Below are 15,507 nucleotides of genomic sequence, written 5' to 3'. Positions count from 1 at the left end.
ATCGGGGGGGCCGTTCCTCCCAATCACGCCCTTCCAGGTCTCACTGTCATTGCCCACATGAGCATTGAAGTCCCCACTGATAGATGTCAATTACTTTATTTCTTGATCTTTTCAGTGATGTCTTTTGAACAGGTCTGGAGGCTTGGGTGTGATCAGTGAAAATTCACCCAAAACTGTGATTCGATTCAACAACCCGAATTACTTTTTCACACAGGGCCCACAAAAATTGTCAAAAGTCAATAGTGCGCATTGTACATAGATATTGTGGAAAAGGGAAAAAAACTTTTACATTTTATAAATGTATGCAGAAAAATATGAGCACAACTGTGTTTTCTCGTTTAAATATATGCAAATCATTCGCCTTTCAGAAAAAATAAGCCGTCGCTGTTGTCATAGGCTGTTTCGTCATCCTTGAACGCTGGCAGCTAGATCCATTCCACACATCCATCATCCACACACAAATGTAATTGTGCATATCACTCCGTGGCGGACTAATATGCGAGCGCATTGGCCTGAGGTTTTGCCTGTGCGCTCGGGACCTGCTTTGGATAAGTCACAAAGTTGATGAGACCAGAAAAAAACACTTCCGCCACTTCTGCTTTTAAGAAGTAACGGTACTTTTACTCGTTACAATGATCTAAATGTCGCTCGCTACTTTTATTTCTCAATTATTGCTTATCAACTATTTTGTGTGCAAGACTATGACTTCTGCATTGTCGCAAATTTAAGCGCTTGTGACGTTTAAGTCTAGTTCACCAATCAAACGACACAACAAAGTCACATGATCTCACACGTCGTCTTCCATTGGGCTTCCCGGGCATGGGTATTACACTACATAAACTATGCATACAGCTGACAAAAGAAATTAACATTGCAAAGAGAAACTATGGAGCAAAGTTGGAAACACAGTTTACCGCTAACGACTCTATATCAGTCTGGCATGCATTACAATCACTAACCAATTCCAAGCGACGATCCCCCCCAAGCTGAGAACAATAGTAGACTAGCCGACGACTTGAACACCTACTGCAGATTTGAAAAGGACACTTTCACACCCCACACGCACCCCACCGCACCACCGACCACAATAACACCTCTGACTTCTGCGTTGACCAGCCACGAACAGGATGTGAGACGCATCTTCAAACAACAAAAGATTAACAGCGGCAGGCCCAGACCTTGTGTCCCCATCCTGCCTCAAAGTCTGCGCGGACAAGTCGCTCCAGTCTTCACACAGATCTTCAATAGATCTCTGGAACTGTGCGAAGTACCATCCTGTTTCAAACGCTCCACCATCATCCCAGTCCCCTAAAAAACTTCAATCTCTGGTCTGAATGACTACAGGCCTGTCGCCTTGACATCTGTAGTCATGAAGTCCTATGAACGCGTCGTGCTGGAGCACCTCAAGAGCGTCACAGGTCCCCTGCTGGACCCCCTGCAGTTTGCCTACCGAGCAAACCGGTGGCCGGATGATGCAGTCAACATGGGACTGCACTTCATCCTAGAACACCTCGACAGCGCAAGGACCTACGCGAGGATCCTGTTCGTGGACTTCAGCTCTGCGTTCAACACCATCATACCTGAACTCCTTTCCTACCAGCTTCACCAGCTCAGTGTCTCGCTTGCCATCTGCCAGTGAATTTACAGCTTTCTGACGGGCAGGACACAGCATGTGAGGCTGGGGGAGGCCACCTCATCCACGTGCAGCATCGGCACCGGGGCGCCCCAAGGTTGTGTCCTCTCTCTGCTGCTCTTCTCGCTCTACACGAACGACTGCACTTAGACCCTCCCGGCTGTCAAACTCCTGAAGTTTGGAGATGACACCACTGTCATTGGCCTCATCAAAGACGGTGACGAGTCTGCATATCGACAGGAAGTGGAGAGGTTGGAGCTGTGGTGCGGCCGACACAACCTGGAGCTGAACACGCTCAAGACTGTAGAGATGATTGGGGACTTCAGGAGGCATCCCTCGCCACAGCTGCCCCTCACGCGGCCTAGCTGCCTTGTGTCAACCGTCGGGTCCTTCAGTTACTGGGAATTACAGTCTCTCAGGACCTGAAGTGGGCGATCAACATCAACTCCATCCTCAAAAAGGCCCAGCAGAGGATGTACTTCCCACAGCTTCTGAGGAATGCACGGCCTGCCACAGGAGCTGTTGAATCAGTTCTAAACAGCGGTCATCGAATCAGTACTGTGTTCTTCTATCACAGTCTGATTTGGTGCTGTACAAAAAAGGACAAACTCTGACTGCAACGGACAATCAAAACTGCTGAAAAGATTGTTGGTACCCCCCTACACACCCTTGAGGACTTGCACGCTGCCAGAACTAAGACAAGAGCGTGCAAAATCCTCTTAGATCCTCCACATCCTGGTCACCAGCTCTTCCAGCTCCTTCCCTCAGGTAGGCGCTACTGAACAATGCAAACTAAAATCAGCAGACATTCCAACAGCTTCTTCCCTTTTGCCATCAACTTCTTAAACAGCTAACTTATTCCATTGCAACATGCTGCCAATTTTTTGTCTGGAGTTTGTTGTCACATTTCTGTCGGGCCAATTATACATTACTCGTGCACTCGCTGTAGTAGTCTCGCCACGCTGCACTATTTGCACATCTGTTGTTGACCAATACTGGCCACTCATGCCAGAGTCACATCTGCACCATTTGCACACTGACTGATGAGTATCTGCAACATTTGCACAATTTACATTGTCCAAGATTATCGCACGACTCGTCACTTTAAAGTGCATACATTCCTTGAAGTCTCGGCGCCCTTTGCACAATGGTCATTGCACCCGACTATTGCTATATTAGTCACTCAAATTGCTCTAATTGCAAGAGGACTCTGCATCTTTTTGCACAATTGTAAAAAAAAAAAAAAAAAAAAAAAAAAAAAAAAAAAATTGTACAAGGCATTACCAGATTATGAGTAACCTTTTATTGCTAAGCGACTGTTTTTCTCAATGTCTTGATTCTATTGTTTCGACATTGATGTATATATCCACACACAAGGAACAAGACCGAATATCAAGTTGCTCTCCGTGACTGCGTGTTCACAATGAGTTGCACAAACGTCCTGACTGCAAGCAATCAATCATATGTCCTGCGTAGAACTCAATCTGTTGTATGCGGAAAGTCACGTGACAGAGGCGGAACACAGGATAGCTGACTCGCTGTGTATGCTTTTCTAACGATCTTAACTAGGATTGATCTATTTATCATTTATTCATGCAAATATGGTATTATACATGAAAACATGAACAAAGCCCAAACACTGTTTATTGTTCTGTTTGGTGGCTCTGTGGTGACATAGTGTTTTAAAAAAGACACTGTAGATGTTTAAAGTTCCTACAGGAGCTCGGAAATGGTCCTTTTTCCCATTCACCCGAGCGAGGTGAAAGTGTTTTTGCCTGGTTTGCCAAATGCGGAAGTAGTTTTCGATTATACTTGTTTGGGAGTCATAACAAGATGTTGGCAGCAAATTGGTAGTTGCCTGCACTTTCTTTGAAGACACAAAAAAAAAAGTAATTACTGGTAATGAACAATTTTAGTGGTGAGAATAACCGTGAAATGCGGTTATAAAAAAAAAAAAAAAAAAACGCGGTATACCATCCAATGTGTAATCGTCCCGTGCCTCGTGTAGGCGTTTTACAGTTGTGTTCATAAGTTTACATACCCTGGCAGAATTTGACTTCTTGGCCATTTTTCAGAGAATATGAATGATAACACACAAACTTTTTTCACTCATGGTTAGTGCTTGTGTGAAGCCATTTATTATCAAACAACTGTTTACTCTTTTTAAATCATAATGACAACAGAAACTACACAAATGACCCTCATCAAAAGTTTACATACCCTTGAGATTTTGGCCTGACAATATGCACACAAGTTGAGACAAATGGCTTTGAATGGCTACTAAAGGTAACCATCCACACCTGTGATCTGTCCGCTTGTAATCAGTGTCTATAAAGGTTCAGTGATGTTTCTGGGCTCCTGACAGACCCTTGACTGACATCTCTGGATTCTGAGTCATGGGGAAAGCAAAACAATTGTCAAAAGATCTGGAGGAAAAGGTAATTGAACTGTATAAAACAGGAAAGGGATATAAGAAATATCCAAGGAACTGAGAATTCCAACCAGTAGTGTTCAAACTCTAATTAAGAAGTGGAAAATGAGAGATTCTGTTGCAATCAAACCACAACCAGGTCGACCAACAAAGGTTTATGGTACAACGGCCAAGAAAATAGTTTGAGATGCAAAGAAAAACCCACAGACGACTGAAGCTGAAATACAGAACTCTGGAAAAAAAGTGGTGTGGATGTTTCAAGATGCATAATCAGGAGGCGCTTGAAGAAAAATGGGCTGCATGGTCGAGTCGCCAGAAGAAAGCCATTACTACGCCAATACCACAAAAAAATCACACTTACAATAAGCCAAACAGCACAGAGACAAGCCTCAAAACTTCTAGAACAAAATCATTTGGAGTGATGAGACCAAAATTTACCTTTTTGTCCACAACCATAATAAACATTATATATACATATAGAGGAGTCAACAAGTACTATGATAAAAGGTACACCAGTCCTACTCTGAAACATGGAGGTGGATCGCTGATGTTTTGGGGATCTGTGTGAATTACAAAGGCACGGGAAACTTCATCAAAGTTGATGGCAAGATGAATGCAGCATGTTATCAAAAAATACTAGAGGAAAATTTGCACTCATCAGCCTCGGAAGCTGTACATGGGACGTACTTTGATATTCCAACATGATAATGATCCAAAACACAAACCAAAGTCTACCTGTCAGTGGCTACAGCAGAATAAAGTCAAGGTTCTGGAGTGGCCATCTCAGTCTCCTGACCTCGGTATCATTGAGCCACACTGGGGAGATCTCAAGCGTGCAGTTCATACAAGACCGCTCAAGAATTGACAGGAACTGGAGGTCTTTTGCCAAGAAGAATGGACAGCTTTACTATCAGAGAAAATAAAGAGCATCATCCACAACTCACACAAAAGACTCCAAGCTGTCATTGATGTTAAAGGGGGCAATACATGCTATTAAAAACTGTGGTATGTACACTTTTGATCAGGGTCATTTGTGTAGTTTTTCTTGTCATTATTATTTAAAAAGAGTAAACACACACTAACCATTTGTGTTCATATTCTCTGAAAAATGGCCAAGAAATTATAAATTCTGCCAAGGTATGTAAACTTATGAGCACAACTGTATATCCAGTGTACACAATTTTTCATCAGACATCTATGCTATGCTAATGGTTTTCATTGTTTCTCCAGATTGTGCTAGATGTTGGATGTGGCTCTGGGATCCTGTCTTTTTTTGCGGCCCAGGCAGGAGCAAAGAAGGTCTATGCTGTGGAAGCAAGCACAATGGCTCAGCATGCTGAGGTACAAATTCAAATAATTAAAAATATAAATGTGATGATTTGTTGTACCAGTAAATTATTTATTGTATCTACTGAATAATAATGGTTCAAACCTGGAGAGATGTGCAGTTTCATTGAAAGTTAGAAAATTGTTTGATTGCAGTGATTGTCCAAGGTTGCCCAACAAAATATAATAATAATTTTTGTGGACAAGCGGAATGCAGCTTTGGTGGTTGCTGAAGCAAAAACCCGGGCATGGGAGGAGTTCGGTGAGGCCACGGAGAAAGACTTCCGGACGACTTCAAGGAAATTCTGATCCACCATCCGCCGTCTCAGGAGGGGGAAACAGTGCACCATCAACACTGTGTATAGTGGGGATGGGGCGCTGCTGACCTCGACTCTGGACATTGTGAGCCAGTGGGGAGAATACTTAGAAGACCTCCTCAGTTCCACCTACACACCTTCCCATGAGCGAGCAGAGTCTGGGTTCTCTGAGGCGGGCTCTCCTATCTCTGGGGTTGAGGTCACCGAGGTGGTTAAAAAGCTCCTCGGTGGCAAGGCCCCGGGGTGGATGAGATTCGCTGGATGTTATACGGCTGTCCTGGTGAACACGCCTCTGCAACATCGTGTGGAAATCGGGGACAGTGCCTCTGGACTGGCAGACTGGGGTGGTGGTCCCCCTTTTTAAGGAGGAGGACCTGGAGGGTGTGTTCCAACTACAGGGGGATCACACTCCTCAGCCTGCCTGGTAAGGTCTATTCACGGGTGCTGGAAAGGAGGGTCTGTCAGGAAGTTGAATCTCAGATTCAGGAGGAGCAGTGTGGTTTTCGTCCTGGCTGTGGAACAGTGGACCAGCTCTACACCCTTGGCAGAGTACTCGAGGGTGCATGGGAGTTCGCCCAACCAGTCTACATGTGTTTTGTGGACTCGGAGAAGGCGTTCGACCGTGTCCCTCGGGGGGGTCCTGTGGGGGATGCTTCGGGAGTATGGGGTATCGAAACCCCCTGATACGGGCTGTTCGACCGGAGTCAGAGTTTGGTCCGCATATCTGGAAGTAAGTCGGACTAGTTTCCGGTGAGGGTTGGACTCCGCCATGGCTGCCTTTTGTCACTGATTCTGTTCATAACTTTTATGGACAGAATTTCTAGGCACAGCCGAGGCGTAGAGGGGGTCTGGTTTTGTGGCCTCAGTATTGCATCTCTGCTTTTTGCAGATGATGTGGTGGCTTTCATGGCAGCAGCCGCCCATTGTTGTATGAACGTGTGTGTGAGTGGGTGAATGTGAGGCTTTGTAAAGCGCTTTGGGCACTGTGACCTTGTAGATACAGCACAGTCCATTTGCAGTCCATTTACCATTTAATATTTGTTCAAGTCTTGTGAACAGAACCTGAAGATATTTTATTTGTTGTTCTACATTTCAATGGCAATGTTTAAGATTCTTTGAAATTAAAATTTTATTGCACATAAAAAAGATGTACTTGAATTATTTTGCTCTGTCATGACAGTGGCATAAAAAAGTAGTTTATCGTGATAGTATTTGGGGAAATACGCTATATTTCCATCCAACCATCCATTTTCCATACCGCTTCTCCTCACTGGGGTCGCGGGCGTGCTGGAGCCTATTCCAGCTATCTTTGGGCGAGAGGCGGGGTACACCGAACTGGTCGCCAGCCAATTGCAGGGCACATATATACAAACAACCATTCGCACTCAAATTCACACCTACAGGCAATTCAGAGTCTTCAGTCAACCTACCATGCATGTTTTTGGGATGTGGGAGGAAACTGGAGTGCCCGGAGAAAACCCACACAGGCACGGGGAGAACATGCAAACTCCACACAGGCGGGGCCGGGATTTGAACCCCGGTCCTCAGAACTGTGAGGTAGATGTGCCGACCAGTCGCCCACCGTGCCGCCCGCTATATTTCCAATACATGGAAAAGGATGGCCAGTTGTGGCGACCCCTCAAGGTGAAAGGAAAAGATGACAACGCAATATTTCCAAAAGCATTTGCTCACCTGCCTTGACTCAGATATGAATTTAAGTGATATCCCATTATTAATCCATAAGGTTTAATATGACATAGGTCCACCCTCTGCAATTGAGGTCAGGATTGTGCAGGCCAGTTAAGTTCATCCAAATAAAAAATCTCATCTGTGTCTTTATGAACCTTGCTTTGTGCACTAATGCACAGTCATGTTGGAACAGGAAGGGGCCATCTCCAAACTGTTCCTATAAAGTTGAAAATGTCCAAAACATTATCCCCTGAGCTCCAGTGAAAGGAACTCTGAATTCTTCAGCATACAAAGACATTTTGGACAGTCAAACAGTTTGGGGATTTTACCCCTTCCTGTTCCAGCATGTCTTTGCATCGGTGCACAAAATAAGGTCCATAAAGACATGGATGAGAGAATTTGGTTTGGAGGAACTTGACTGGCTTGTACCGAGTCCTGCCTTCGAACCGCTACAACACCTTTGGGTTGATTTCAAGTGGACATTGAGCCAGGCCTTATAATCTAACATCAGTGTGTGACCCCACAAATATGCTCCTGGTGTTAAGAATGTGCAAAAACTCCCATAAATTCACTCCTAAACCTTGTTGAAAGTCTTCCCACAAGAGTTGAAGCTGCTATAGCTACAAAAGGTAGACCAACATCATATTAAACCATATGGATTTAGAATGGGATATCACTTAAAATTCTATGTGAGTCACGGTAGTTGAGCGAATATCTTTGGCAATATAGTGTATGATTTGAAGTGACATTTCTTTCTTAATCAATAGGGTTTAATAAGACATCGGTCTACCTTTTACAGCTGTAACAGCTTTAACTCTTCTGAAAAGGTTTTCCGCCAGTTTCAGGGGTGTGTTGAGGGAATTTTTGGCCATTCTTCCAGAAGCACATTTGTGAGGCCACGCAGTGATGTTGGACAAGAAGGCCTAGTTCTCAGTCTGCACTTTAATTCATCCCATGTCAAGTTGAGGTCAGGACTCTGCATGCCAGTCAAGTTTATCCACACCAAACTCTCATCATTGTCTTGAGGGACCTTGCTTTGTGCACAGTCATGTTGGAACGGGAAGGGGCCATCCCCAAACTGTTCCCACAAAGTTGGGAGAAATGAATTGTTCGAGCTCTTGGTATGCTGAATCCTACAGAGTACCTTTCACTGGAACGGAGGAGCCACTGCTTTGGACAATTCCATGCTCCCAACGTTGTGGGAACAGTTCTTCCATTTCTAACATGGCTGTGCACCAGTGGACAAAGCGAGGTCCATAAAGACATGGATGAGAGAGTTTGGTGTGGCTGCACTTGACTGGCCTGCACAGAGTCCTGACCTCAACCTGATAGAGCACCTTTGGGATGAATTACAGCGGAGACTTGAGAGCCTGGCCTTCTTGTCCAACATCACTGTGTGACCTCACAAATGTGCTTCTGGAAGAATGGTCATAAATTTGCAGCATTCCCAGAAGAGTTGAAGCTGTTATAGCTGCAAAGGGAGGACTGACGTCATATTGAAACCCTATGGATTAGGAGTGGGATGTCACTTTAATTCAAGTCAAGGCAGGTGAGCGAATACATTTGGCAATATAGTGTATATCGTCCTAAAAAAAGTATTGTGACAGTCTGTGCTACCTTGCAGGTGCTGGTTAACAGTAACCGTCTGGGAGAGCATGTGATCGTTGTCCCAGGAAAGGTGGAGGAGGTGACGCTCCCTGAACAAGTGGACATTATCATATCAGAGCCTATGGGCTACATGCTTTTCAATGAGCGGATGCTGGAGAGCTACTTGCATGCCAAGAAGTTCCTAAAACCCAACGGTAAAATTGATTTTAAAACACAGAGTAAGATTGGATCAGTTGTTTTATTTTATATGATCAGTTTGTGAAATTCTAATTCACTTTGTGTTTCTTCTTTGTTGCTTATGTTTTTAGGTAAAATGTTCCCTACCATTGGGGATGTTCACCTTGCCCCTTTCACAGATGAGCAGCTGTACATGGAACAGTTCACAAAAGCCAATTTCTGGTGAGGATAAATAAAAGAGGCAAGAAATGATGTAGATCGGTGATTCTGAACTGCTCAAACCCGTTCTGGGTAGTTCTAAAAAAGCAAGTTGGAAAAAAATATAAAGAGAGTTAATGTTCCTCCAGTGTTTGACATTTATTTTTGAAAGCCATGCATCTTAAATGAGCAGCAGCAGTTAAATGCCTTGGTCACACTGTTGCTCTTTTTTGCTATCTCATATACAGTATATAGTGGTATCTTTGAAAGGCCCCAAAGCTGTCCCAAACTTTCAGTGAAAAGTATGCTCCAAAGTTAAATTTTTGGCGTCATTTTGCTTGTCTTCGCCATCTCATACGAGTGTCTGTGTGCTTCAGTAAATGTCATTTCAGCCAGCATCAAATGTTGAACTGTATGAATTTTTTCCTTCCTAGCCTTTATGCAAGTCCATCCATCTCAAAAGCCGAAGCATTGACACACACATTGATCACATTAACTGTGGCACTTAATGCAAAACCACAAGAGCTCAACTCCCGCCCAAAAACATAATTTGTTTTTTTTCGTCTAAAGTTTGGGGTTAGAAATTTAGAAATTTAGTTCGCCTCCTTCAGTCATCAATGCTTGTAAAATATCATGGCTAAGATACTGTATTTAAATGTTGACTGTATGCCAGTATCTGTTAAGAATTGCAGGAAGGCCCCTGTGTCTCTTTTTTCAGCAAGACCACTGTGTCCCTTTTTAACCATAAACCGTCAGGTATTGTCGAGAAGTCTTGTAATTTGTAATCTTTTTGGGCATTATACTGTTTGTATATCGCATGTGGAAAAACACCATTTCATACCATGTTGGCCTAATGACTAATGTGCACAATTGAGTTCATATGCTTCTTATGTCAGCACAAAAAAGTTAATGTTCCATAAAGAATCCAAAATTATGGACATGTTTGTAAAACATTCTTCTTATGTTTCACTATGATAATGCGAATTTTAGTGCTGTGTTTGCAAGCGTGTCGAATAGGCCCAAAGTGAATTTATGAATTCAGATTTTTGGTAATCAATTATGTGTCAAATGCCTTGAAGTCCAAATTTTCACATGACACAATCAGTCCAGGTTTGAGCACTGACTCAAATACTCGTCAAATACTGTCAACAGCTTCTGTCAACAGGAAAGTGAACGATGGCACTGTTGAGGGTGGTACGGCAATTTAGGTTCAATTTGAATCGACAGACAACCCTATATCATAAATGTGTACTTGGTACTTGCGCCAGCAGAGGGGAAATATCAAGAAAACAAGAAAACATTGCGCATGAAGTTCAATCGTAAGAACAACATAATGGATGCGCTATGATATCTGTGTGCATCGACAGATAAAACAAAAAAATTACCCAATCCCCCCCCCCCCCCCTGTCTGTCGTCTCGGTTTTCTGTAAGTCTTCGAGGTTTTCACACACTGTTGCTGGTATTTTGTCCCATTCCTCCATGCAGATCTCTAGAGCAGTGATGTTTTGGGGCTGTCGCTGGGCAACACCGACTTTCAACTCCCTCCAAAGATTTTCTATGGGGTTGAGATGCCACTCCTTCATTAACCGGGTGGTGTGTTTGGGATCATTGTCACGCTGAAAGACCCAGCTATGTTTAATCTTCAATGCCCTTGCTGATGGAAGGAGGTTTTCACTCAAAATCTTACGATACATGGCCCCTTTCATTCTGTCCTTTACATGGATCAGTCGTCCTGGTCCCTTTTGAAGAAAAACAGCCCCAAAGCATGATGTTTCCACCCCCATGCTTCACATTAGGTGTGGTGTTCTTTAGATGCAACTCAGCATTCTTCCTCCCCCAAACACGACAAGTTGAGTTTTTACCAAAAAGCTATTTTGGTTTCATCTGACCATATGACATTCTCGCAACCCTCTTCTGGATCATCCAAATGCTCTCTAGCAAACTTCAGACGGGCCTGGACATGTACTGGCTTAAGCACGGGGACACGTCTGGCACTGCAGGATTTGAGTCCCTGGCGGCGTAGTGTGTTACTGATGGCAGCCTTTGTTACTTTGGTCCCAGCTTTCTGCAGGTCCTTCACTAGGTCCCTCTGTGTGGTTCTGGGATTTTTGCTTACCCTTTTTGTGATCATTTTAACTCCACGGGGTGAGAACTTGCGTGGAGCCCCAGATCAAGGGAGATTATCAGTGGTCTTGTATAGCTTCCATTTTCGAATAATTGCTCCCACAGTTGATTTCTTCACACCAAGCTGCTTACCTATTGCGGATTCAGTCTTCCCAGCCTGCTGCAGGTCGACAATTTTATTTCTGGTGTCCTTTAACAGCTCTCTGGTCTTGACCATAGTGGAGTTTGGAGTGTGACTGTTTGAGGTTGTGGACAGGTGTCTTTTATACTGATGAACTCAAAACAGGTGTCATTAATACAGATAACGAGTGGAGGACAGAGGAGCCTCTTAAAGAGGAAGTTACAGGTCTGTGAGAGCCAGAAATCTTGCTTGTTTGTAGGTGACAAAATACTTATTTTCCACCATAATTTGCTAATAAATTATTTAAAAATCAGACGATTTTCTAGATTTTTAATTTTGTTTTTCTCATTTTGACTCTCATAGGTGAGGTATACCTATGATGGAAATTACAGGCCTCTCTCATCTTTTTAAGTGGGAGAACTTGCACAATTGGTGGCTGACTAAATACTTTTTTGCCCCACAGTTTTTGCTTTGACTTGCGAGCCCAAACGAGAAATGACTGCTGTCCAGCGGCAATAGGCTCCACTCACTTGACAACAAGCAGCACTTTGGCTGATATGATTAGGAAAATTCTTCAAAAAAGAAGCTTCAAGCTGTAAATTTCAAACAGTTTGAAGTTGTGGACAAGAAATCGGCGGAGACGTTACGGAGACACAGTGGAGGAAATAATTTTTTGAGCCCTCACTGATTTTGTACGTTTACCCACTGAAAAACACATGAAAGGTCTATAATTTTAATGGTAGGTATTTGCTATTTGGTTAAGGTCCGGTGATTGACTTGGCCAGTCTAAGCAGTGAGGTTATTGTCTTGTTGCATGATGAAGCTTCTACCAATTAGTTTGGATGCATTTTTCTTTAAATTGTCAGACAAAATGGTTTGCCAATCTCCATATGGCATGGGTGTCCTTTTAACAGGGAGGGACAGAATATCAAAAAGAAAATCTAGAAAATCACATAAAACAAAAGATTCAAATTATTTTGCAATTAATTGACTGAGATCAGTATTTGACACTCAATCAAAGCATTACTTTGTACTTGGTGGAGGACCCCTTGCTGGCCAGTACAGAGGTCAGACGTTTCTTGAAGTTGATCACCAGATTTGGACACATCTCGGGAGGGATTTTGGACCATTCCTCTTTGCAGATCCTCGCCAAATTAAGGTTTCAAGGCTGTACCTTGGCAACTCGAAGCTTCAGCTCTTTCCACAAATTTTCTGAGATTTATGTCTGGACACTGACTAGGCCTCTCCGTGACTTTAATGTGCTTCTTTTTTAGCTACTCTTTCATTTCCTTGGCTGTGTGCTTTGGGTCATCGCTGTGCTGGAAGCCCCATCCACGACCCATTTTGAGTTTTCTGGCTGAGAGGAAGCGGTTGTCACCCATGATTTCACGGTACAAGGCTCCATCCATATTTCCCTCGATGCGGTGAAGTTGACCTGTCTCCTTTGCAGAGAAACAACTTTAAAACATAATGCTTCCAGTCCATCCTTGACGGTGGGGATTGGGTTCTTAGGGTCATAGTCTGAATTCTTCTTCCTCCAGACACGGTGAGTCAAATTGATTCCAAATAGCTCAATTTGTGTCTCATCTGACAACATCACCTTCTCCCAATTATTCTCTGAATCATTTAGGTGTTAATGTTCAAACTTTGGATGGGCTTGTACATGTGCCTTCTTGAGCAAGGGGGACCTTAGAGGCGCTCCAGGATTGAAATAGATTTAAATCCGTAGTGTATTACCAATGTTTTTTGTGGTGACTGTGGTCCCGACTGTCTTGAGTTCATTAACAAGTTCCTCCCTTGTAGTTCTAGGCTGATGCCTTACCTTTCCTCTGATCATTGATACCCCACAAGGTGAACTCTTGCGAGGAGCCTCAGACCGAGGGAGTTTGGCAGTCATTTTATGTTTATTCCATTTTCTAATTAGTGCACCAACACTTGTCTCCTTCTTACCACCCTCTTGCCAATGGTCTTGTAGCCATTCCAGCCTTGCAGGTCTACAGTCTTGTCCCTGATGTCCTTAGAACGTTCTTTGGTCTTGCTCATGATGGAGAGGTTAGTGTCTGCTTAATTGATTCTGTGGACAAGTGTCTTTTTACAGGTAACAAGTTGAGATACTGTAGGGGTCTTTCATACAGCTAACGAGTTTAGATTAAGAGTACTTTAAAGTGAGAGGACTAGTTTTGGGGGCCCAGAATTGTTTATTGTTGGTAGGGGATCAAATACATTTTTATGTTTTTTTTAAAACATGATTTTGGGGATATTCCTTTCTATATTCTGCCTCTCACTGTTAACATAAACCTACCATTATAATTACAGACCACTCGTCTTTTTCAGTGAGTGAACTGAAAAAACCAGCGTGGGATCAAATAATTATTTCCTCCACTGTATATCTGCAGAAGACGCAAGCCATTGACTCACTCGAAAGCAGATTGATCAGCATGCATAACATTATTATAAAATAACAGAATTTCATGTGGGATGCAAATGTTGTGACTCTGTCTTTGTACACAATGCCGTACTGTTGAGTGCATTTTATAATTTAGTTAAAAGACGTAAAATAAAGGTTTTGGGCATATCAGCCCGCTGACGAGAGTCACACAGCCTTCCTGCACAACAGGAGCAGAGAGAGCGGGGGTCCAGTGAGTGTGGGGAGAGAGAGAGATGGTGCATTTTAAAAGTAGAGACACACAAAGAAAACTATGTATGTGATAAAAATAAAATAATGTTTGGAGATACGAGTTAAGATAAGATCACTGTCACTGAACGAATGAAACTTGTATCTCAAGGCACCACCGTATACACATCCATCCATCCATTTTCTTTACCGCTTATCCTCACTAGAGTCGCGGGCTGCTGGAGCCTATCCCACCTATCTTCGGCGGACACCCTGAACCGGTCGCCAGCCAATCGTAGGGCACATAGAAACAAACAACCATTCACACTCACATTCACACCTACGGGCAATTTCTAGTCTTCAATCAACCTACCACGCATGTTTTTTGGATGTGGGAGTAAACCGGAGTGCCCGTAGAAAACCCACCCACCATGGCACGGGGAGAACATGCAAACTCCACACAGGCAGGGCCGGGATTTGAACCCCGGTCCCCAGAACTGTGAGGCAGATGTGCTAACCAGAATTCTTTTGGTAACCTTGGCCAGATCTGTGCCTTGTCACAATTCTATCTCTGAGCTCTTCAGGCAGTTCCTTTGACCTCATGATTCTCATTTGCTCTGACATGCACTCTGAGCTGTAAGGTCTTACATAGAAAGGTGTTTGGCTCTCCTAATCAAGTCCAAACAGTACATTCAAACACAGCTGGACTCCAATGAAGGTGTAGAACCGTCTCAAGAATGATCAGAAGAAATGTACAGCACCCGAGTTAAATATGAGTGTCACAGCAAAGGATCTAAACACTAAAATGGCTGTGTGATATTTCAGTTTTTCTTCTGTAATAAATCTGAAAAAAATTAACGATTCATTTTTTTTCTGTCAATATGGGGTGCTGTGTGTCCATTGAGGGGAAAAAAATGAACTAAAATGATTTTAGCAAATGGCTGCAATTTAAGAGTGAAAAATGTAAGGGGGTCTGAATACTTTACCCACTGTGTGTGTGTGTGTGTGTGTGTGTGTGTGTGTATACACAAAAATATACCAAAGCATGTGAACCTTTTCGAATTCATAAATATTCATAAATTGTTCATCAAATGTAGTCTGATTATCTAAATCAAATGAATCAACGGTCTGCTTAAATTAATACCACACAATATGTTTTCATATTTTTATAGAGCATAACGTAAACATTCACAGGCCGGGGAAGAAAAAGGAACTTAACCCTTGGATTTATTAATTGGTGGACCCTCCTTTGGCAGCAATAACCTCATC

General features: G+C 43.2%; 1 protein-coding gene across 6 annotated transcripts in view; it reads left to right on the top strand.

Moving 5' to 3' along the window:
* Nucleotides 1-15,507, top strand: part of carm1 (coactivator-associated arginine methyltransferase 1) — a 167,508-nt gene that overhangs the window by 59,423 nt on the left and 92,578 nt on the right. For all 6 annotated transcript variants that reach the window (XM_061700023.1, XM_061700026.1, XM_061700022.1 and 3 more), the window contains 3 exons: nt 5,295-5,405; nt 9,021-9,198; nt 9,313-9,403. In XM_061700023.1, coding sequence (XP_061556007.1) covers nt 5,295-5,405; nt 9,021-9,198; nt 9,313-9,403 — 380 coding nt within the window. The remainder of the gene's footprint in view (nt 1-5,294; nt 5,406-9,020; nt 9,199-9,312; nt 9,404-15,507) is intronic.

Source organism: Phycodurus eques, chromosome 16 (assembly GCF_024500275.1).
Source record: "Phycodurus eques isolate BA_2022a chromosome 16, UOR_Pequ_1.1, whole genome shotgun sequence".
NCBI classification, from domain to species: Eukaryota; Metazoa; Chordata; class Actinopteri; order Syngnathiformes; family Syngnathidae; genus Phycodurus; species Phycodurus eques.
This window is presented reverse-complemented; position numbering and strand designations above follow the sequence as displayed.